The sequence below is a fragment of the Hylobates moloch genome, unplaced genomic scaffold, assembly GCF_009828535.3.
Source record: "Hylobates moloch isolate HMO894 unplaced genomic scaffold, HMol_V3 SCAFFOLD_6, whole genome shotgun sequence".
Taxonomy (NCBI): Eukaryota; Metazoa; Chordata; class Mammalia; order Primates; family Hylobatidae; genus Hylobates; species Hylobates moloch.
This window is the reverse complement of record NW_026652281.1, coordinates 124361661-124386678: the sequence shown is the minus strand read 5'-3', so window position 1 is coordinate 124386678 and position 25018 is coordinate 124361661. Positions and strand designations below refer to the sequence as shown.

The 25018-nt window shown below is 41.2% G+C and overlaps 1 protein-coding gene and 1 long non-coding RNA gene across 4 annotated transcripts in view; one reads left to right on the top strand and one right to left on the bottom strand.

Annotated features, from left to right (window-relative positions):
* STK32A (serine/threonine kinase 32A) overlaps window positions 1-15635 on the bottom strand; it is a 179708-nt gene extending 164073 nt beyond the window's left edge. For all 3 annotated transcript variants that reach the window (XM_032158275.2, XM_032158273.2, XM_058440002.1), the window contains exons 1-2: window positions 15415-15635; window positions 10593-10740 (exon numbers count right to left, since the gene is read on the bottom strand). In XM_032158275.2, coding sequence (XP_032014166.1) covers window positions 10593-10644 — 52 coding nt within the window. In that variant the 5' untranslated portion in view covers window positions 10645-10740; window positions 15415-15635. The remainder of the gene's footprint in view (window positions 1-10592; window positions 10741-15414) is intronic.
* A 119-nt stretch (window positions 15636-15754) lies between these two features.
* LOC116471678 (uncharacterized) overlaps window positions 15755-25018 on the top strand; it is a 62465-nt gene continuing 53201 nt past the window's right edge. Inside the window, exon 1 of the long non-coding RNA XR_004248845.1 lies at window positions 15755-15900. This is a non-coding gene — a long non-coding RNA (uncharacterized LOC116471678). The remainder of the gene's footprint in view (window positions 15901-25018) is intronic.

Sequence of the window (25018 nt, the reverse complement as noted above, 5' to 3'; positions counted from 1 at the left end):
ATAGAATTAATACCCATGTCTTTCTGTCTCCATCCCAGATGTTTCCACTCATTGCTGGATACTCCATTCCAGCTCCTACTTGGCACCATCATTTAGCTGTCCCATAATCACTGTATGCATCCAAAAGTGAACTCTAGACTGCATGTGAGCAGGTCCCAAACCCCTCCGTTCCCATGCGTCTCCATCTCAGTAAAATGTCACAGTCATCCACATAACTACTCAAGCAAAAACCTAGGATTTATCCTTGATTTTGTTCTTTCCATCTTACCCCACATTCAAGCCATCAGTAACACCTAATTATTTTATATTGAAAATAAATGTTGAATAAACTCTCAGCTTTCCGTCTGCACTGCCACACTGTGAATCCAGATACTATCATCTTTCACTGAAATGAAGATGAGGCTACTTTTTGTTGTTGTTGTTGTTCATTTTTTTTTTTGAGATGGAGTCTTACTCTGTTGCCCAGGCTGGAGTGCAGTAGATCTTGGCTCACTGAATCCTCCACCTCCTGGGTTCAAGGGATTCTCCTGCCTCAGCCTCCCGAGTAGCTGGGATTACAGGTGCCCACCATCATGCCGGGCTAATTTTTGTATTTTTAATAGAGTCAAGGTTTCACCATGTTGGCCAGGCTGGCCTTGAGCTCCTGACCTCAGGCGATCCGCCCACCTCGGCCTCCCAAAGTGCTGGGATTGCAGGCGTGAACCACTGCACCCAGCACAATAGGCCACTTTTGATTTTTTTTCATCCCAGCAACTTAAATGAGTTTTCTACATAGCACTTATGGAAAATTACAATGATAAATTTGGATTTCACAGATCAGAAAATTCAGTCTCTGCCTCCCGCCCCCCAGAAAACTAGGGAAGAAAAGAGAGATCAATATCGGGTGACTTTTGTTCTTTTATTTGCCAAGTAAAGGCATTGGAAACCATGATGATTATATAATGATAGCAACAATAGCTAACATTTATTGAGCAATTACTGTGTGCCAGTCACTAGCTAAGCATTTTACCTGGACAATTTTTTTATTCTCACAAAAACTATGAGACAGATACTATTATTAGCCCCCTTCTACATATGAGAAAACGGGGGATCAGAGAGGTAAGTCACTTACCTAGGTTCTGACTATAAAAAAAAAAATTCTATTTCCACAATCCATAAATACTAAGCGCACACACACAAGAAATGACATAATCTTAAAATTAAATTTTAATAGGTTTAATAAGTTTATGGGATGCTTATTACATTGTCCTAATTTTTCTCTTCCACCATAGACTAAGAAAAGCTTTGTCATAGTTGCTACTTGTCTACAGAGAGTGACTGGGAACCACTGATTTAATCTGTAGTCCTCTGATGCCATGATATTAGTTAAGTTGAAGATCAGCTCTAGAGCCTATCACTTAGGATCCACTAATAAAAAAAAAGGTCACTTAACCAGCTCATCAGCCCTTCATCATTTCAAATGGTTGGCAGCAAATGGTTGCCACTAACACTTGAAGAGCTTGGTGGGTCCTTTAAGAATATAATTGGAGCTTCTCCAGGGAAGTAGTCTCCAAGGCCAATTGATGGCAGCTGTTTGCACTGTCAGCACTTCCCTTTTATAAAACACGGTGCCCCAGGAAGTCTGGGATTTGTCCATTCCTGGTGCCAAAACCAAGAAATGGGCAGCAACAGCTTCTTTTCCTGTTGCTGGACCCCAATTCATGGATTTGCTCAGAAGTCAGAAATACACAGACAATTTCTTTCAAACAAATTGCAAAGTAGAACAGTGGGGCAGGATGGGGGGGTCAACATCAACTGTTGGATGCTCCTCAATCGAATAAATGTCTTTAGTAGGAAGCAGATTCTGCCTAGTCATATTTTAAATGCATTACAGGTTGTAACCATTTAATTGAATTTAGGTTGTGTGGCCATTAAATAATATATCTCACAAAAATAGCATATTTTACCCTCAAACACACTAGATTTATTGGCCCAAGTATTTCCACTGGCTCACACAGATCAACTGAATGACAGGGAAGAATGAATTTATTAAGCATCTGCAAAGAACAGATTGTAGTCTTGGTGTAAGTCCAGGGTATTATGAGGGGATATCAGAAATCTCCTAGGGCATATGAAGAAATGTCTGCAAGATGCTTAGAGCAGGAGTCAGCACAATAAGGCCCATGGGCCAAATCTAACTCACTATCTATTTTTGTATAGCTCATGAACTAAGAATGGTTTTTACACTTTTTTTTTTTTTTTTGAGACAGAGTTTTGCTCTTGTTGCCCAGGCTGGAGTGCAATGGTGCAATCTGAGCTCACCGCAACCTCTGCCTCCCAGGTTCAAGCGATTATCCTGTCTCAGCCTCCCGAGTAGCTGGGATTACAGGCATGCCCCACCATGCCCAGCTAATTTTGTATTTTTAGTATAGACAGGGTTTCTCCATGTTGGTCAGGCTGGTCTTGAACTCCTGACCTCAGGCGATCTGCCCACCTCGGCCTCCCAAAGTGCTGGGATTACAGGCATGAGCCACCATGCCTGGCCGATTTTTACACTTTTCATTGATTGGAAAAAAAAGAATAATATTTGATCATATGCAAAAAATATTTTTGAAATTCACATTTCAGTGTCCATAAATAAAGTTTTATCAGAACAAAGCCATATTCATTTGTTTCTGCATTGTCTAAGTCTGCTTTTATGCTACAATGGCAGAGTTGAGTAGTTGTGACAGAGACTGTATTACTTGGAAAGTGTAAAATACTTAGTATCTGGCCCATCACAGAAAAAGTTGCCAACTCTGCTTTAAGTCATTCTCATAAATAACCAAAGGTATAGGTTACTCAAGTGTAAAACAAGGTTAATTTTATTTATTTTACTATATGCCTCCAGAAAGGACAGAAGACATAGTTTAGGAGGAAACAGAAAAGCCTATGCAAGGCTATTGGATTCAAAATCTATAGCCATAAGTTTTCTAGTCCTTTTCGCCAATGTCCTGTTTTAACAAGAATATTCTTCCATGACTGGCTTTTTAATGTCTGTGTTTCCAGATGAAACTTCCATGAATGGTCACATAGTAATGCATAGTAGAAATCCCTGTATATTTCATGGGACCTGAGTTTGTGAATTGAAGGCTAACACTGGTCACTCTAATTGAGTTGACATTTGCAAGGCCATACAGAAGTCAGCTCCCTTGAAGGCCTGCACTCCCATTTTCTTTGAATATAGTACACTGGAAGTGATAACCAAATTGTCTGAACAATGAAACTGGCTTGCAGATTTAATTTTTCAACCTAGGTAGTTGCAAGTTGAAAATTAAAAATGTCTATAGCTTTGGATAGTATAAAAAGTTAGGGTAGCATGAGTGTTACTTAACGATCAGCAACTACTTCACAATAATTTGTTCAGAAGACCCTCTTTAACTAACATGTTCTTGAGTTTTAAAAAATAATAAAGAAGCAGTGAATTTTCATAAAATCCAACTTGTACTTTAACTAGAAACATCCAACATCCCAGAATTAAACTGAGCTGTCTTGTGTTTTACTCATTAAACCAAATAGATATAAATTAAGCAACATAAAAACTTGTAAGGAAAACTTACAGAGGAGCATAACCACTTTTGATCATGTAATAAGAAAATTACATTTTTTCATATAAATCACATTACAAATATTTTACATGTAAAAATTTGTTGCCATTAAACCAGCAGGAAAAATCAATGGAAAGATGTTTCCAACAGAAAAAGAGTAGATACGATTATAATCTTTCGTTTCCCAAACTGAGATCCACAGAATATTATGAGCCACAGACATTAAAATGTTTTTCACAAAAATTATTTCATTTTGAAATAAATATTAAAAATGTCAGAAGACTGAGATTTCAATATTGTAGGTCATTTCAGAGACTTTAATATGCTAACAAACACTGGAAGCTCTAAAGGCAGGTGTGACTTTCCTAAATTTGTTTGAGTTGATTCTCCTAAACAAGTATTCATAACTCACTGCTCAGGGAACACTCCAGCGGGAACCACTAGCTCAGTGTTTGTGGTCTGTTTTCTGACTTTCTAGTTTGTTTCTCCAATCCCTTTGTATGGAGAAATAAAGCCCTTACAAATTAAAACCCTTGCCATAAATTGGACTTGAGGTTATTTATGACAAATGCCTTTACTAAATGTTAGGTTGTCCAAGATGACTTATTTTTTTAAGAAGCCAATTCGTGCTAGGGAAATTGTCCTTTAACTTTTCCAACCATTCGAATGCAAAATAATAAATACAAGACAACATTACTCAAGGCTGGTAAGGGAAAGTTGGAAATTCATTTGCCTATTAAATTGAGTGCAAATAGGCCATGATAGACATTCAAATAACAAAAGAAATTTTCGGTGTCCTTCGTAGCTGGAATCAATTTAGCAACCTCCTATTTCTTTTGGATTGCAAATCTGTGGCCAATTTTCTTGGCCCAACATTTTAAAAGATCCCATTGCCTCTGTCACTGAAGATGCTGGAAAACTGGAAACAGCCACATATCCTAGGAGATGAGTGTTGCCAAATAAAAGTAGAACACTGAGTTTTCAGCAAGTCCAAAGAATAATGCAATAATTGAACTCTCTGCAAACTCAGGGCATTGATGAACTCTTTAGAGCAGCTTTTTAGACTTAAGTCCAAATTTTCTCAGCTATAATACTCTAGAAGAAGGCTGTCTCTTGGTTTAACTAAGCCAACTTTATCACCTTTACATTCTTTGTATAAACTTGGATACACATATTACTCATAATGACTGCAAGATTTTTTCTTGTTGCCTCGACTCTGAATTGTAAACAAGTCCACTCTCTCCTGTAAAGATTTCTTTTTTCTAAATCAGCCTGAAAACCTCAATAAGCAAAACCATACCAACCAGCCACACAAACAAAAAAAATCTAGTGCATTCGGATAGAGAAAATAAAGTAGATTTTTAAAAAAAGGTTGTAAGCATTAAAAAGAAGTGTCACTTGCACACCTATTCTTTTATTTCAGAAAACAAAAAATGTTTTCCTGCATCATTAATTATTTCTCAGAATATCCATATGGTAGTTGAGAATGGGGGACAGTTTTCACTGAATCTGTTGATCAAATGGGATTACTTATTAGTCAGTTTGGGACTTAAATCGGATAAAGTAAACTTTAGTTATTTTCATCCCAATTAGTTCTTGATTTTGCCTTAAACAAAAATACAATAACCTCAAGGGGATAAAAAAGATATCAGATGAGATTATGTTTTTGTGTGGTCAATAACTTGGCTTCTTTTAAAGTGTTTTTATATAGGTTTTAACAGAATCCATAAAATCTGCCATTCTGTTAATCCAATCAATAGAAACATGAATAGGTCTAATCAACAGAGTTGCATTTAATCAATTTTGTTTCTCTCAGAACTTAAAGTACTTCGAAGAGTGCACACTAGGAAACTCTGATGTTAGTAAATAACACTTAATTAGCATTAATTGAGTGGTTACTTTATGTGAAATACCTTGCTAAGTGTTTTACTTGCGTTATTTATTCAATCCTCACAAAGACCTAATGAAGTATGCCCAATTATTACCTGCATTTTACATATAAAGAAACTGAGGCTTAGAAAGGTTAAATAAGTTTCCCCCTCAATTAATTCATTAGTAATTATTTAGGTTTGGAGACTTTTCTTGTGGTACCTCAAGTTTCCTTAGAACACCATATAATCAGTCAAACTGACTCTAGTGTCTGATAATGGCTGACCAGGCTATATCCCCTTTGACTCTTCTCATAGAAACATGTAGATTACTGGCATGTGGCACAGCTGAGACTTGAACCTGTGCATGCCTTTCCAATACTCTAGCTCATCATGCCAGGCTGTGTCCCATTACTAAAACACAAAGTGTAATTAGGTAGAAGACAGTATGATGGTTCCTCAGAGAGTCAAACAAGGAATTATATGATGCGGTGATTCTACTTCTAGGTATATACCCAAAAGAATTGAAAACAGGGACTTGAACAGATATTTGCACACCAATGTTTATAGCAGCCTTATTCAAAAAAATCAAAAGGTGAGGAAAATCAATGTCAACTAATGAAAAGATAAACAAAATGTGGTATATCCATACAATGGAATACGGCTCAGACTTGAAAGAGAATCTTGACACATGCTACAACATGGATGAACCTTGAAAATAAATGCTAAATGAAATAAGCCAGATGCAAAAGAACAAATCTTGTATGTTCCATTTATATGAGGTACACAGAGTAGTTAAATTCATAGAGACATAAAGTCAAATTGTTGTTAACAGGGACTGGGGAGGGGATGGAATGTGGATGTTATTGTTTCAGAGGTACCGAGTTTCAGTTTGAGAAGAGAAATGTTCTGAAGATGGGTAGTGGTGATGGTTGCATGATAACGTGAATGTGCTTACTGTCATAAACCGTATATTCTAAAATGATTAAATGGTACATTTTGTTATACATATTTTACCACAATAATAAAAAAAAGTAATTAGGACTTAAGATTAGCCCTAAAACATAAAAGCTAAAACCGCGCAACAAAACAATAGTATAATTTGAGATCTAATTTATGAAAGATATCTTATATAATCAAATAAGCAAGCCGTTTTTTTTTTTTTTTTTTTGGACAGAGTCTTGCTCTGTTGCCAGGCTGGAGTGCAGTGGAGCAATCTCAGCTCACTGCAAACTTCACCTCCCGGGTTCAAGCTATTTTCCTGCCTCAGCCTCCTGAATAGCTGGGACTACAGGCACACACTGGCATGCCCAGCTTATTTTTTTGTATTTTTTGGTAGAGACGGGGTTTCACCATATTGGCCAGGATGATTTCGATCTCTTGACCTCGTGATCTGCCCACCTCAGCCTCCTGAAGTGCTGGGATTACAGGCGTGAGCAACCGTGCCCAGCCCAAAAATCTTCTACTTCGTTTTCGCTGAATAAAGATCAACATAAGTAACTAATAAAATGATGTGTTCAAGATCAGATATCAGATGGAACAACGTGAAATACAAGTGTCAGGATGAATTCTGGCAAGAATAGCTTATCTCAAGGGACATCCAATAACCTCTTATCTTGCTCCTTAATTACCTTCAAAGTGAACAAAAACACTTTTTCCATGAGAGAGAATTCTGCAAATATTACTTGGGAAAATTATTGGTTAAATGTTCTTCTCATATCTATATATTGGAAATATTAAACAGTTTGAAGAAAATCTTTTTAAAAATCTTTTTAAAAATTTTAAAAAACTTCTTAAAAATCACATATTGGGATTCTTTTCAGCAATATTTTTTAAATAATTAAGTTGGCTCATTTTAGTGCCCTTGATACTGGCCCAGTTTGATTATACATTATGATTATGTATATAAAAATATGGATATCAAAAATGACATAGGCATTAATGTTGTTTGGTTGATCAGTGCTTTTTGGTTGCTTTTTCTTGGTCAGGAGCTTCACAGCAATCAGATACAATTTTACCTTGTGCTCAATCCAGATTTATGCGAAGAGTCAAATGAACTTCACAAAATGTACTGAATTTTAAAGAAAAGTAAATTCCCGAGAATGGCATACTTTTTCTCCCCAAATCAATGATCTTTTAAGGAAATAAGTTAACATGGCAATAAATGCAGTCTCTTTGGCAAACTCGTGCTCATGAGAGAACGTTAAGATATAGGCAACTATTCAATCCTGATTTTGTCATTATTTGGATTTTGGACTTGTTTTTCCTGTTCTTGAACTATTCTTTTCATGTCATTTCATAGCTGGCTTCTTCTCATCTTTCAGGCTTCAGCCCAAACGTCACCTCCTTAGAAAGACAACCGCAACCACCCTATCTAAAGTGGCCTCCTCACCATCACTGTCACTGTCTGTAAGGTCACTAGGAGTCATTTCCTTGGTGGCACTTTAAGGCACTGTGAAATTATCTGGTTCATGTATTATTTACCTGTTTATTGTCAGCCTTCCACCATCAGATCATGGGGTTCACAACGACAGAGCAAGGACCAACTTGTTTCCTCTTCTATTCTTCATGTCTAGAGAGTGACAGGTTTATAGTAGGTGGACTTGCCCTCCTACTTCCCTTGCCTTGCAACTGTCTGCATAAACAGACAGAGAGCCTAGCACCTCTGCGAGGCACAGACTTGTTGCTATGCTCAGATCCTCCCTTTATGGGTGCTGCAGTGGGTTCATCTCACCGGGCTGAGAAGCCAGGCAACAAAAAAGGTGGTGACCTAGAGGGTGTTAAGAAAGACCTGTCTGGTCCCTAAGCCTAACTCTCCTTCAACCTAGTTTTTCTAGAGTCCTTTAAAGTAACTAAAAAGGATTACCTTATTTCCCAATTGTCACAATTCTTTGGGTATATAGCTTTCTTGGGCATCCCACAAGAAGAAAGCCTGGCTGAATCAAAGAACAGTTAGGCATTTCTGTGTTGAAAGTATGCAGCTGGCCTCTCTTTTCCACCCTATTCTCTGACGACCAGCCAGCCTCATATACAACATTAGCTCTGAGTCCAGAGGAAGCAGAGGAAACCAACTAAATGAAAAGCAAACCTATTTGTCTTTCCATTTTAGAGACAGAAAAATTAATATCACCAGTCTCTAGATCTTTGCTTTTACTATTTGATAAATTAAAGCAAGGCAACCAAAATAGCCGTGAAAAAAAAAACGTTTTCTTAAGACCCCTTTCCAGCTATATAATTTCAAAGTTCCTATGAACTATTCTGTAGAAATAGTAAGAATGGGCCTCCAAACTGATAGTGAATAGCTTGAAACAAGGCGTCCTGATCAGCCATATTTTTGTTTGTTTGTTTGTTTGTTTGTTCGTTTTGAGACAGAGTCTCGCTCTGTCGCCCAGGCTGGTGTGCAGTGGCCCGGCTCACTGCAAGCTCCGCCTCCGGGGTTCCCGCCATTCTCCTGCCTCAGCCTCCCGCGTAGCTGGGACTACAGGCGCCCACCACCACGCCCGGCTAATTTTTTGTAGTTTTTAGTAGAGATGGGTTTTCACCGTGTTAGCCAGGATGGTCTCGATTTCCTGACCTCGTGATCTGCCTGCCTCGGCCTCCCAAAGTGCTGGGATTACAGGCGTGAGCCACCGCGCCCGGCCCATATTTTGTTTTTAAAAGTATTTCCATCCAAAGATTCAAAACTAAGATTGTTTGCCCCAACTACAGAAGACATAGTTGTCCCCAATCGTGACAAACTCCTAATTCTTCTTTTCTTTTGTAATAAAACAGAACTCCTTATTTTTAGAAGGTTCATGGCCACCCAAGATAACAAACTAAATTTCCCAGTCTTTCTTGTATCTAGGTAAGTGCAAGTGAACAAAAGTGACAAGCTAGAGCGAATCCTATAAATAAGTGGGCATAACCTCTCCTACTTTCCACCTTTCTCACTGGCTGGAATTTGTTGTGGTTGGTTAGCCACCCTGAGGGTACCACTCTAGAAATGGGAAGAGAGGGAAAAAGGCAAGTAGTTGGCGTCAGAGTCCCTAAGCTGCTGGAACCACACATCACCTGGATTACTTATGCCTAGATTGTCACATGAGAAAGATAAACATGTCCATTTGGCTTAAGCCACTGTTATTTGTAGTTTTCATTGCAGCAATCAAACTTGCATTCTAACCCAATAAACTTTCCTTGATGACTTTCCTTGTGAATTTCTTCAGAATTCACAAAGTTGCTTTAGGATCTCAAAATGATAAACTTCTTGAGTGGGAAGGAACCTATCTCCTCACTTTATTGATAACAAAATTGAAGATAGAGTCAGGAAATAAGCTGCTTGGGCCTAACGAGTAACTGGTAGTAGGACTGGTGTCAGATTTCCTGAATTTCAGTCCATTCTTTTCCTCCCTGTTCCAATTAGCAGAGCTCTCTGGGAATTACTCGGAAGAGCTCCCTCTCAGAGGTCTGGACAACTTACTACCTGGGGCTTGGGGCATTTTTTTCCCCGCAGACAACCTATAAACAGCTGCCACCTGCATACGCCAACGCTGTTCACACTTAACATATAGGAAGAAAGAGGGACATGAGGAGGCATTGCCCAGTTCCAGCATGCCTCACTGATGGGAGAATCAGGAGGACTCACGCCTTTACTCTTGTCTTGCTGAGTCTGGCCTGGAAAGTTTCCCTTTTCTCCAATAAAACTGATTCTTTTTTCTATGACGTAGCATTATGGTATTTGTCTAATATGCAAAACTTTGGCAGTTGGAAATTCAGAAGGCACAGCTTCATTCTATAATATTATGAGCACTGGTTATCATTCATGTACATGTTGATAATGTATTTTCTGTAACAATGAGCAATGGGGGTAACTTCAACTGCCAAGGAACAGCACAGAGGACAAACAAATCATTTAACTATCCACCACATGCCCAACTGCAGCTCCCTTTGGACAAAGGACATTGGTATAGTGGAGATTAGGAAAGCTGCCAAAGTTCCCATGGAAAGCGGAAGGTAAAACCTAGCTATGAGCCTACAAAGACCTCAGGCTCTCTCACACAGCTTTGCCTTTTTCCTTCAAGGCCCTACACACCATGCTTATGCTTAACTTATGAAACTAGAAGCATATACTTGAATTTTGCAAAATTCTATTTTTTATATGCCACTATCCCATATTTCTTACCATCTTCATTTTCATCAAACACTGGTGGTTTGCTTGAAGTGTTGGCTCCCATGGTTGAATCTGCCCAGACCTGGATCCTCGATTTATACTATCCGGGCAGAAACACCCATCTTCACTCAAAACATGTCTTGAAGCGTTAGTTGGATATCTAGGATAGGAAAAGAAAGAGTATCCTAGTAATATGCTGTACTCTAGGCACCCTGAGTATAGACCGTGGCCTAAACATAAACCTCATCTGTATCACTGTGGTGAAAATTTTTGTGTTTGAAAACCAACCATGATTTCAGAATAAAAACATCAAGCAACAGGAGAACACACTGCATGGCTCATCAATAGCAGACCTAGACTTACAAAATGGGAGGAAAGTAACATATTTTTCAAAGTATGTAGAAAAGTTTAGAATGAAGTCAGCGATACTTTATTCAACAGCTATAAAATGAAAATATTGTTGAGAAAATATGCTGATTTTATACTTTCTTGTTGTTACTGGGTAATCAACAACAAAAACTTTCTTTTTTAGTCATAAAGATGCACTAGCTATCTGTTTCTGCATACCCTAGAGGGTACTGCAATGTAAAAGAAGCAAGTTCTGGGTTGGACTTGACCACACCAGCAAATTGCTGAATTTCAATATATTTCTCTGTTTCCTTCTTTTGAACTTGGAGAAGATAATGGTCCTTTCCTCATGGAGAGTTGAATGGGATAGACATACATTTAACTCATTTTATATATATATATATTTATTTATTTATTTTTATTATTATTATTATTTTTTGAGACAGAGCCTCGCTCTGTCGCCCAGGCTGGAGTGCAGTGGCGCTATCTCGGCTCACTGCAAGCTCCGCCTCCCGGGTTCACGCCATTCTCCTGCCTCAGCCTCTTCGAGTAGCTGGGACTACAGGTGCCCGCCACTACACCCGGCTAATTTTTTTGTATTTTTAGTAGAGACGGGGTTTCACCGTGGTCTCGATCTCCTGACCTCGTTATCCGCCCGCCTCGGCCTCCCAAAGCGCTGGGATTACAAGCGTGAGCCACCGCTCCCGGCCTTAACTCATTATATATTAAGTTAAATGTATAATACACACATATATAACTCTTTGTGTTGTATTTATATATTATTAACTCTGTGTTGTATTATATAACTCTTTGTTAATATATATTAACATATGTTTATATATAACATTTATATATATATCAACTCTGTGTTGTATTATATAACTCTTTATATATTGAGTTACATAAATGTATGATATGCATACACTTAACTCGTTATATATTAAGTTAAGTAATACACATATATGTATAACTCTTATATCATACATATGTTATGTTATATCACATTTATATATAACTATGTATTGAGTTAAATAAATGTATGATATGCATACATTTAACTGAATACACAAAACATTTTCATAGCATAAGTGCTCAAAACTCTTAGCTGCTCTGAGGCTCAAATTAAATGATATGTGTGAACAAGAAAAAATCCTGAGAAAACTACGGCTTTGCTCCACTTAAAAACATAATGGTAAAGAGAGGCAGCATCCTGTGTTCCAGTCCTAAAACTAAAACTGACACTGATAATGCCTTTGGCCCAGTTATGTAACTTCTCACCTCTAGAATGAGGGAAATGACAGTGTCTACCTCAGGAGTGACAAGCTGGGATCCCTATAGGAGCCAGGCAGATGATGCAAATGAGTGAGCCAGACTGGGCATTTAACATTAGTGCATTGGGCAGACAATGGTGGCAATGGCTCCATCCAAATAAAGTAATTGTGCTCAGATCAAACAGATTGTCACCACATGGAAACATGAGCCCAGATCTTCAGATCCATCCCCCAAATGGGGTAAAGGTCTAGATTTTGTACAAAATAATATTTTTAAATTCTACTCAGCTATCTGACTTAAGAAAATTTCATGCTTAGCACAGATATGGTCATGGATACAGATAATGAGACAATGTATATAAGGTAATTGGCACAATGCCTAGCACATGATATGCAAAGAATGAATGTTAGCTCCTGCTATTTCTAAGAGTAGCAGAATTTCCTTATTGCATATTTTTAAAAAATAGTTGATTTCCTCCTGAGGTCTTTACATGTGAAGGGAATATCAATTACAGGCAGAATTGGAGAAAGTGCTAAGGATGAGTTATTGAAAAAGAACTTATGAAACCCCTAAGCAAGTGTAGAAGAAAAGCTCGTTTTCCCATTAGGAAAATGTAAGTAAACCCTTCGTTTGGAAGGCAGACTCATTAAGGAAATGCTACTTTTCATACTAAAAGCCAACTGCTGGCAAAGTGCCTTATGGACTTTAGCAAGAATCATTAAATAGAGAGCAAAGAGGGTCAGCAGTTAGGAAGCAACCAATTAAATGGTATGAGAGAGGGAGTGGGCAGGGGCAGGTGGTCACAGGTGGCTGACGGAAGCTCAGTGGAATTATTGAGACCCAGGAAGATAGAACTCAACCATTTCTCCAGGATAAAAAATCAAAAGGAGTTTAACTCCAGCGGACAAGGGAGTTAAGAAGTAAGTGGGATGCACTTTTTATTGTGAATGTTTTATTGTGAGTTAGGGAGAAGCAAATGGGGTGACCTTTGTGCTTTATTATTGCATTTAAAATCCAAATGAGGGATACTGTAAGGACTGAACCACTGATGGCACTAGAAAGAGATGAATGGTCCTAAAGAGAACATTAATTTTTTTTTTTTTTGAGACGGAGTCTTGCTCTGTCGCCCAGGCTGGAGTGCAGTAGCGCCATCTCAGCTCACTGCAAGCTCTGTCTCCTGGGTTCATGCCATTCTCCTGCCTCAGCCTCCCAAGTAGCTGGGACTACAGGCGCCCGTCACCATACCCGGCTAATTTTTTCGCATTTTTAGTAGAGACGGGGTTTCACCATGTTAGCCAGGATGGTCTCGATCTCCTGACCTCGTGATCCACCCACCTCGGCCTCCCAAAGTGCTGGGGTTACAGGCTTGAGCCACTGTGCCTGGCCGGGAGAACATTAATTTTAAGGATTTGCAGTTGTTAACTGCAGGCAGAGGTTACATTGTCTTTTATTTTGTGCTTAAAACCTGAGTACATGTAGTTTTCACACCGCACCCCAGTCCTGTCATTTTTATATCTTTCTTCACACCTCAGGTTTTTCTCAAGTAGCCCGTCATCCTGCAACATAAGATATACCAAGCACTGACCTTGCAAGTTGTCGAATCAGAAAGAGAAAGAGGAAAGAATATTATCGCAATTTTCCATGTTTCAGAATTTCATTCTGATGTGCAGACAATTTTGTTCACCACGGACCCAGTGATTTTTAGTGGGAAGATAATATGCAAACAGGGAACCATTTTTGTGTGTGTCTGCGGAAGGGGGAAGCAGATGGAACCACTGGGTGGTCATTTAGTATCTTCTTCATTGCACCTAACATACACAATCCAGTTTAAAATTATTTTTCATTTTCTCTCCCATGTGGATAACCAAATTAGATTTTTTTTTCATATTCAGAAAGAAATCTACCTTTCTCTCGCAGGAAAATGGAGACATGTCCTTTCCACTCTGCTGAAGAGCCCCATAGAGCTGTAGGACTCTCTTTTACCAACCCCCTAGCCCTTCCTGATCTCCAAGCACTAAGTCTGCAGTGTTACCTAAGCATCATTTTGAGATGTGAAGGGGACAGCTACCATCCATGAAAATGAAAATCCAAGGCATATGAAATGTAAAAGGAGGAGAAATTTGTCTTGCAGGGACACAGGGAGTTTTCAGAGTCTACCCTGAGCTGGCCAATTATCACATTATTAACTGGGAACTAGTTCCCTAATACCAACCTTTCGTCTTTGGCCTGTAATTTGGGGGTTGTCAACAGGTAAGCTTCTTTAAACACCAAGCCTCCCTAGATAAAGAGGTGTGGTCTTCTAGGATTGGAAAACATAGGACGTGATGTAAGAAAGTTGCAACTTTTGATTAAACATTTTAGGTTTCATTGTCACAGAATGTGCATAGACACAACTTATTTTGTTTGCATTTGAAAAACAGAACTTCTTAGATTAAGAAATATTTTAAAAATATGGGGAAAAACATGAAAAATGCCCAAGTTAATAACACTCTTAGTTAACAATTGTTTATATTTGGTCATCTTTATATCATCATTTTTATTTTTAAAACATTTTAGGGAAATATTATTTCTCCTTAACTCTAAAGTCCAATTGATTTCCCTTTCACACTTTCCAAAGACAGCCACAATCACGGATGTGATAAACATTTTACAGTCCCCGTTCTACGATTTTACAAACATGACAAGTGTCTTAAAATAAGTCACCTAAATGGCACAATAGAGTGGATGTATTTTGCATCTTGCTGTGTCTATCTACCATCATACTTCTGAAATCTAGGTACAGGCATGCTGATCCCTACAGCTCTGATTTTAGCTTTTTAAGTGCTGCATAGCAGTCCGTTGTGTGAATACATCACATTTTATTTTTTAAGTCCTGGGGGAAAAAGTCCTTGTGGAGATGAAGCAATCATCAAAGGCAGCTAGGTTTTGCTTGTTTAGATGCTGGAGAACAAGCAGAAACACCTCCACTCACTTGTCTCAATCCAGCAAATATTTATTGAAGTCTGTCTGGGTCTGCACATGAGTCAGTGCCAGGCAGGGGAACCTGGGTGGAGTGCAAAATAGCTAGAATTGGTCCCAGCCTGCATTTAGTTTTGTGAGTTATCTTGATCAGCAGCCTTTGTCTTCTCTTCTCCTTGCACTTCCTAGCTTCCCAACAGTACCCTTAGAATGCAGGTTTATTGTTATTATTCGTTAAATCTAGACCACCACTCACCTAGTCTCGATTCTTCCTTCATTCCTCCCATGAGGCTCGGAGCGATGCTTTCATCCAGGGAGCAGGGACTAAGAGAAGAACTCCAAGAGCAAGGAGCAAGGAAAGGCACCTATCTGCCTGGGAGCGGCGGAGGCTGCGAGCGCCGGGCTGGGCTGGGCTGCGCTGAACTGAGCTGGGCTGGGCTGGGCTGGGGAGGCACTTGCGGCTGCCAAGGGGTCCGAGCGCCGCCCAGCGCGCAGCTACCCCGGAGGGGCGGCTCCTCGGCCAGGGAAGGAGGCGGGATCCGCTTGCCAGCGGGCGTCCCCGCTTAGCGCTCTCTCCAGAAACCGCTGGGCAGTCGCCTGGGTGAGCGCCAGTCGCCTGGGGTCCTTTTGCCGCCTGCTGAGACTAGACAAGGACCCCGGGAGGACGAGGTGGGGGGAGAGGGCTACGGATGGAGGTCCCGCCGCGCTTGGGCCGGGTCCGGAGCCACAGGACGCACAGCGGGTGCTATTACTCCCCATATCAAGGGAGCTGCCTCACACCCCTGCGATGTGGATTCTAATAGCCGGGGAGCGGGGGGGGCGGGGAGAGGGCGGTGCTATTACTCCCCATATCGCGGGGGAAGCCTCAGTCCCCTGCGATGTGGATCGTAATAGTCAGCGGGGGAGAGGGGAATGCTATTAATCCCCATATGGCGGGGGTGTGCCTCACACCCCTACGATGGGGATCGTAGTAGCCAGGGAGGGAGAGGGGGGTCCTATTACTCCCCGTATGGCGGGGTGTGCCTCACCCTCTTGCTGTATGGGGATTAATAGCATTATCTCCCCTCTTGGATATTAGAAACAGTTCCACAGGCTGTGTGTACACAGCCTGCGATATTGAAACTAACATCATCCTCTCCACCTCCGGATATTAGGAACAATATCACAAAATGGTGTACACTCTTTGCAAGACTTGGAGTTCTATCGTGCTGTGTTTCCCTGAATATTCGTAGAAATATGACAGCGTGGATGTACACCCACTGCTATATTGGGAGTAACTTCGTACTCCACCCCCTGGAAATTAGGAGAAATATCACGGAAGGAGTGTAAAGCCACTGCGATATTTGAAGTAATATCATGCCCTCACCCACTAGTTATTAGGAACAATATCACAGGACGGTGTATACCTTCTACAGTATTGGGAGTAATATCATCGTCTCTTCCTTTAGATATTAGGAACAATATCAAAGGGGGTTGTACACCCAGTGTATTATTGGAAGTAATATCATTCTCTCTTCTAGATTTTACGAATCATATCACAGGCGGGGTGTATCACCCTTGTTATATTAAGAGTAATGTTATCTTCTTTCAACCTGGATATTAAGAACAATAAGAAATGCGTTCTGTACATCCTTTCAATATTGGTAATAATACCATCTTTTCCCTTCCTGGATTTAAGAAACGATATGACTGGCGGGGTGTCCACCCCTTGCAATATTGGGAGTAATGTCACCTCTCCCCATGTGGTTATTAGGGACAAAATCACAGGGTGGGTGTACACTTCCTACGTTATTAAGAGTAATATCTTCCATTCTTCCCCGGATATCAGGAACCATATCACAGAAGAGGTGTACACCCCCTGTGATATTGTCAGTAATATCATCCTCTTCCCTCCTGGATATTAGGAGCAAAACCACAGGGGGGATGTACGCCCACTGCGATATTGAAAGTAATAGCAGCCTCTTTCCCGCTGGATATTAGGAAGCATATCACAGGTGTGTGTGCACCTTCTGCGATATTGGTAGTAATATAAGCCTCTACTACGCTGCCTATTAGGAACAATATACAGCGGGGGGCGGGGGGATTACAACCCCTGCGATATTGGGCGTAATATTATTATCTTTTCCCTGATTTGATAGATTAAAAACTCTATCAAAGGGGTCTGTACACCTTCTGCGATATCGAGATCAATTTTATTCTCTCCCCCACTGAATATTAGAAACAATATTACAGAAGGGTGTACACTTCCTGCGATATGGCCAGTAATATCATCATCTCCTTCCCTGGATATTAGGAACAATATCACCATTTGTGTACATCCCTTGCGCTATTGGGAGTAACATTATTCTCTCTTGCCCTTGATATTAGAAATAATATCACAGGCGGAGTGTACACCCCACCCCCTGCGATATTGAAGGTAATATCATTCTTTTTTAACTGGATATAAGGAACAATATCACAGAGAGTGTGTACACTTTCTTCGATACTGGGAGTTATACCATCCTCTCAACCCGTAAAGAGTAGGAAAAATATCAAAGAATGTTTGTACACCACTTGCGATATTGGGAGTAACATCATCCTCCCCTCACCTGGGTATCAGAAAGAATATCATGGGGCGTGGAGGTACACCACCTGAGATACTAGGAGTAATATAATGTTCTATCCCCATGGATATTGAGAACAATATCACAGAGGTGGTGTACATCCTCTGCGTTACTACGAGTAATATCATCCTCACTGCCCCTAGATATTAGGAGCAATATCACAGGAGGATTATACACCCGCTGCAACATTGGAAGTAATATCATCCTTTCCCTTCTGAATATTAGGAATCGTATCTCATGGGGGTTGTACAGCCCATTCCATTTTGGGAGTAATATCAATTTCTTCATTGCTGGAAATAAAAAACAATGTAACAGTGGCGGTGTGTACAACCTGTGATATGGCCAGTAATAACCTAGACTCTCTCCCGGGATATTAGGAACAATATCAAAAAGGGGTGCATACTCCCAGTGATATTGGGACTAATATCATACTCTTCCCCCCTGGATATTAGGAACAATATCAAAGAAGGGGTGTCCACCCCTTGCCATATTGACAGTAATATCATCCTCTCCCTCCCTGGATATTAAGAACAATACCACAGAGTTGGTGTACACTCATTGCAATATTGAGAGTCATGTCATCCTCTACCCCCTGAATATTAAAAACAACATCATAGAGGGGATGCACAACCCCCGTGATATGGCCATTAATATCATAGTCTCCCCCACTGGATATTAGGAACAATATCACATGGGTGTGTACACCTCCAGCGCTATTGAAAGTAATATCATTCTCTCTTCCCCTGGATATTAGGAATAATATCACAGGTGGGGTGTACAACTCCTGCGATATTGGCAGTAATATCATCCTCTCCCAACCTAGATATTAGCAACAAAATAACAGGGGGGTTTACACCCCCTGCGATATTGGGATAACATCCTCTCCCCACCTAAATATTAGGAACAATATCACAGGGGTGTGTACACCCCTACGATATTGGGGGTAATATTATCCTCTCTCTCCCTGGGTATAAGGAACAATATCACTGGGGTACAGTACACCCTCTGTGATAGGGGGAGTAATATCATTCTAATCCCCCCTGGATATTAGGGACAATGTTATGGAGGGGCCATATTGTGAGTCATATTGTTTCTTTTCCCCTGGATATTAGGAACAATATCACAGGAGCTGTGTCCCCTGTGATATTGGAATAGTATCCTCTCCCCCACTGAATATTAAAAACCACATCACAGGGATGTTGTCCACCCTTGCGATATGGACAGTAATATAATTGTCTCCCCGCCTAAATATTAAGAACAGTATCACAAGAGGGGTGTACACCCCCTGCGATATTGGGAGTAATTTTATCATACCTTTGGATATTAGGAACAATATCACGGGGGTGGGGTGTACAACCCCCTGCCATATCGGGCATAATGTTATCCTCTCTTCCCCTGGATATTAGGAGCAATATCCTGGAAGAGGGAGGGAGTACAACCTCTTCGATATCTGCAGTAATAACATCATTTCCCTTCCTGGACGTTAAGAACAATATCACTGGGAGGGTGTACACCGCCTGAGATATTGGGTGTTGTATCATTCTCTCTTCCCTGGGATATTACGAACAATATCACAGGAGGGGTGTACAGCCCCTTCGATATTGGTCGTAATATCATCATCTCCCAATGTGGATATTAGGAAGAATGTCGTCAAGGGGGGATGTACACCTTCTTCGATATTGGGAGTAATGTCATCCTCTGCCGCCGGGATTGTAGGCAAAATATCGAAGGCGTTTTACAACTCGTGCGATATTGGGAGTAATATCATCCTCTCTGCACCTAGATATTAGGAACTATATCACAGGAGGCTGTGCACTTCTTGCGATACAGGGAGTAATATCCTCTCCCATCATGGATATTAAGAACAATATTACAAAGGGGGTGTCCACCTCCTGCGATATTGAGAGTCATATTATGCTCTCCCCTTAGGGATAAGAACAATATCGCAGGAGGTGTGTACAGCCCATGCGATATTGCCACTACTGTCATCGTCTCCCTCCCAGGATCTAAGAAACAATATCACAAGGGGGTGTATACCCCCTGCGATATTGGGAGTAATATCTTCCTCTCCCCAGCTGGCTATTAGGAACAATGTCACAGAAGGGGGGTACACCCCCTGTTATATTGGGAGTGATAGCATCCTCTCCTTCCCTGGATATTAGGAACAACATCACTAGGGAGTGTACACCTCCTGCGATATTGAGGCTAATATCATCCTGTCACCGCCTGGATATTAGGAACTGTATTACAGGGGTGGTGTATATCCCCTGGGAAATTGGAAGAAATATCATCCTCTCCACCTTTGGATATTAGAGACAATATCACAGGGGAGGTCTACGCCCCTTGCGATATTGGGAATAATATCATCCTCTCCCACCCAGGATATTAGAAACAAGATCACAGAAGGGATGTACACCCACTGCGATATTTGGAGTAATGTCATCCTCTAGCCCCTGGCTATTAAAAATAACATCATAGGGGGGTGTACACCTTCTGTGATGTTGGGAGTAATATCAGCCTCTCCCCACCGGATATCAGGAAAAATACTATTGATTATTAATATTAATACATATAATAATGATTAAGAGAAATCATTGATAATAATAATGACAAAATTAATATGACTTAATCATAACGCACATGATTAATTCATAGTAAAATCATTAATAATGAAATAATCATATCAGCAATAACCGTTAATTAAATCCATCATAAATGAAATGTTGATAATAAAATGATAATTAATATTAAGATTAATAATATTGATAAATAACATTAATATCAACAATTAGTTATGCTCATACAAAATCTTAAAATTAAAATAATTAATACTTAATAATATTGTACTAGTAATTAATATTAATATTGATAATTGCTGATTACTAATTATAATAGTATCACTCCTCATACATCAGGGGGTGTACACCCACCTGTGTTATTGTTCCTAGCATCCAGGGATGGAGAGCATGATATTAGTTTTAATATCGCAGTAGCTGTACACTCACCCTGTGACACTGATCCTAATATCCAGGGGGTAGAGTATGACGTGACTCCCAACATCGCAGTGGGTGTACATCCGCCCCGTGACATTGCTCCTAATATTCACGGAGGAAGTGTATGATATGACTCCCAAATCGCAGGGAGTGAACACCTCTTCTGTGATATTGTTCCTAGTATCTGGAGGGGGAGAGGATTATCATACTTCCAGTATCACAGGCTATGTTCACCCACCTTGTGATATTGTTATTAATATCCTGGCAGGAAGAGGATGACATTACTCCCCACCTAGCAGGAGGTGTACACCCAGCCTGGGATATTCTTCCTAATAGCCATAGAGGGCAGAGGCTGATATTACTCCCAATATCGCAGGGGGTGTATATCCACCGTGTGATATTGTTCTTAATATTCGAAGGCCGAGAGGTTGATATTACTCCCAATATCGCAGAAAGTCTACACCCCCGTGTGATATTGTTCCTGATATCCAGAAGGGGAGAAGAGGATATTACTCCCCATATCGGAGGAGGTGTACACCCACTCTGTGATATCTTTCCTAATATGCAGGTGGGGAGATGATAATATTATTCCCAATACCGCAGCAAGTGTACACTCCCCCCTCCCGGTGACATTGTTCTTAATATTCCAAAGCGGAGAGGATGATATTACTCCCAATATCGCAGAGAGTGTACACCCCCCAGTGATAATGTTCTCATGATTCAGGAGGGAAGAGGATGACATTCCTTTCAATATCGCAGGGGTGTACACCTTCAGGGATACTCTTCCTAATTTCAACCTGGGAAAGGATGATATTCCTCCCAATATCGCAGAGGTTATAAACACTCCTTTGACATCGTTCCTAATATCCAGGGGGTGGAAAGGATGATATGACTCCCTATATTGCAGAGGGTGTACACCCGCCTTTGATATTGTTCGTAATTTCTAGAGGGGGAGATGATATTCCTCACAATATCGTACACGCGTGGTGTGTCCACCGTGGATCGTAATATCCAGGGCGGGACGTGACTCCCCATACCGCGGGGGATGTCCACCCCGCCTGTCATATTGTTTCTTATATCCAGGGGGGAGAGGATGATATTACTACCAATATCAAAGAACTGTACACGCCCCATGTGATATTGTTTCTAATATCCACGTTGGGAGAGGATGATGTTACTCTCAATATCACAGGAATTGCGCACCCCGCCTGTGATATGATTCCTACTATCCAGAATACGAGAGAATGATATTACTCCCAGTAGAGCAGGGAGTGTACACCCCCCATGTGAAATTGTTCTTAAAAGCTAAAGGAAGAGAAGATAATATGATTCTTTATACTGCAGGGGGTGTACACCCACCTGTGATATTGTTCCTAATATCCAGGGAGGGAGAGCATGATATTACCCTCAATATCTCCGTGGGTGTACACCCACTTTGTCATATTGCTCCTCATATCCAGGGGTTAGAGTATGACATTAATCCCAGTATCACAGTGGGTGTACCTCTACCCGGGGATATTGCTCCTAATATTCAGGGAAGGCGAAAATGGTATGACTCCCAATATCACAGAGAGTGTACAACGCTTCTATGATATTGTTCTTAATGTCCGAAAGAAAGACGATGATGTTACTTTCAATATCGCAGGCTGTGTACCTCTACCCTGTGACATTGTCCCTAAAATCCAGGAAGGGAGAGGATGTTACTTTCCATATAGCAGGAGGAGTACACCCACGCTGGGATTTTGTTCCTAATATAAAGGGAAGGGGGGAGAGCGTAATATTATTCCCAATATCGCTGGGGGTGTAGATCCCCCCTGTGATATTGTTCTTACCATTCAAACAAAGAGAGGATGACGTTACTCCGGATATCAAAGAAAGTGTAAAACCCCTGTGATAGTGTTCCTAATATCCAGAAGGGGAGAAGAGGATATTAATCCCCGTATCGCAGGAAGCATACACTGATACTGATATTTTTCCTAATATGCAGGGAGAGAGGATAATAATATTGCCAATATCGCAGGGGTTGTGCACCCCGCGTGAGATTGTCTTTAATAATCAAAGGCGGAGGGGATGCTATTACCTACCAATATCGCAGAAAGTGTACAGCCCCAAGGATATTGTTCCCATGATCCAGGAGAGAAGAGGGTAATACTTTAAATATCACAGAAGTGGTACACGCGTCCAGGGATATTGTTTCTAATTTTAACGTGGAAGACAACGATATGACACCCAATATCACAGGGAGTATAAACACTCCTGTGTTATTGTTTATAATATTCAGAGGAGAAGAGGATCATATGACTCTCAATACTGCAGAGGGTGTACACCCGTGTGTGAAATAGTTGGCAATTTCCAGATGGGGAGATGATATTACTCACAACATCGTAAACAGGCTGTGAGTCCACCGTGGATTGTAATAGCCGGGGGGGTAGAGGGAGAGAGGAAGGGGTTATTACTCCCCATATGGCGGGGGGGGGGGGGGCTCAGCCCCCTGCGAAGTGGATCGTAATAGCCAGGGGGGTGAGGGGACTATTACTCCCCGTAAGGCAGGGGGATGGCTCACCCCCTTGCCATGTGGATCATAATAGCTAGAGGGGGTAGAGGGGGTGCTGTAACTCCCCATATCGCCGGGGGTTGCCTCAACCCCCTGCGATGTGGATCGTAATAGCTGGGGCGGGCGAGCGGGGTGCTATTACTCCCCGTATGGCAGGGGTGTGCCTCGCCGACCTGCGATGTGGATCGTAATAGCCAGGGGTGGGAGAAGGGGGTGCTATTACTCCCTATTTCCCAGGGGGGTGCCTCACCCCCTGTAATGTGTATCGTAATATCCAGGGGGGGAAGTGGGGGTGCTATTGCTTTCCATATCGCAGGAGGGTACCTCCCCAACTTCCCGGGCCGGGCTCGGGTTCCTCTGAAGAGACGCGGCCTGCGTCGCCATGGTGGTGGGCGTGGGCGTGGCGGGTCGGAGCCTGCTGATCTTAGAAAGGGAAAGGCAAGATTGCCATTAAGACTTCCCTTGGGGTTATGACGGGAGACCAAGACAGTGCTGAGAATTTTACAGGATCCCAACAGGAAAGATCCTTAAAGGACAGTGGTCTGGTAGATTTTTTTTTTTTTTTTCCGTTTTATTGCAGAAGGAATTGAGACACAAAGACAGAAAATACTTGCCCAGTGTAGCATAACAGTTAGTGGAGAGAACCTTCGGTAGGCCCATACCGCCTGGCTCCCAGCCCCCAAATTTCCCAGGCACCTTTGTTGCTCTTGCTCTCTGCGGGTGGAAGTGGGGGCCGGACGGGGTAGAGATGAAGACCGTAGTGCTGGAGGTTTCTCTGTTCTTGCCCATGGCAGCTCTCCATACAGCTCTTTGTAATAATCGACACGATTGAAATTATTTCTTATTGTTTCCATCTCTAACCCAAGAGTCACACACACCTAAGCCTATGCAGAATGGTCACATAGGTTGCCTATGTCATGGTGACGGTGGGCGGAGTCGATGGAGAGTGTGGGTCTATTCTAGAAGTGGGGCGAGGACAGCTTCTTTTCAGCTCCACCTTTCCCTGCCATGTGGGAATGCCAGCTCAGCACTGCTAAATATTCAGATTTTTCAAGAGAAGCTGGAAACGAGAACTTTTGGATGAAATCTTCCTTATTTTTAAATATGGACAAAATTTTTAAATACGAAACTAAAGATGGTAAAACAAAGTGTGTCTGTGGCTGACATGTCTGTTTCAGAGTTCCGTTGTTTGATCTATGGGGATGTAAAGTTCCACAGATTGAAGGAATCCTATTGGTTTTGTTTAACATTTTTGGGTCCAGATCCTAGGAGAGTGCCTGTTACACCTGAAATATCTGCTGAACTTGTTGGAGTGCTAGTGGTCGCCTTATGGTCAAGAGCCCCATAATGGATTCAATTAAACGAATACAAGATAACACTATTGTTATCTAGCCCTTTTCCTCTTCTTTCTCTCATCCCAGTCATGGACTACACACTACACTAGTATTTTAAAACTTGGAATAGTCTTTAACTTTCACTAACTCACTTGTTTACTTTAAATTTGGGGTCCTGATGAAGAGATTTGCCCCAAGCTGCACAATGTGATGGTGGCAGAGCTGGGTAAAACACACCCCCCTGCTATTGCCCTACCACCTTCTGTTGTTGCCAATGCCTTACGAAAAACCTGAGAGAGGATTAGATACTATGAATGAACATTTGGTGTGCAATTAGGGGCAAGTTGCAAAAGAGGGCTAAACACAACCAAGTTTA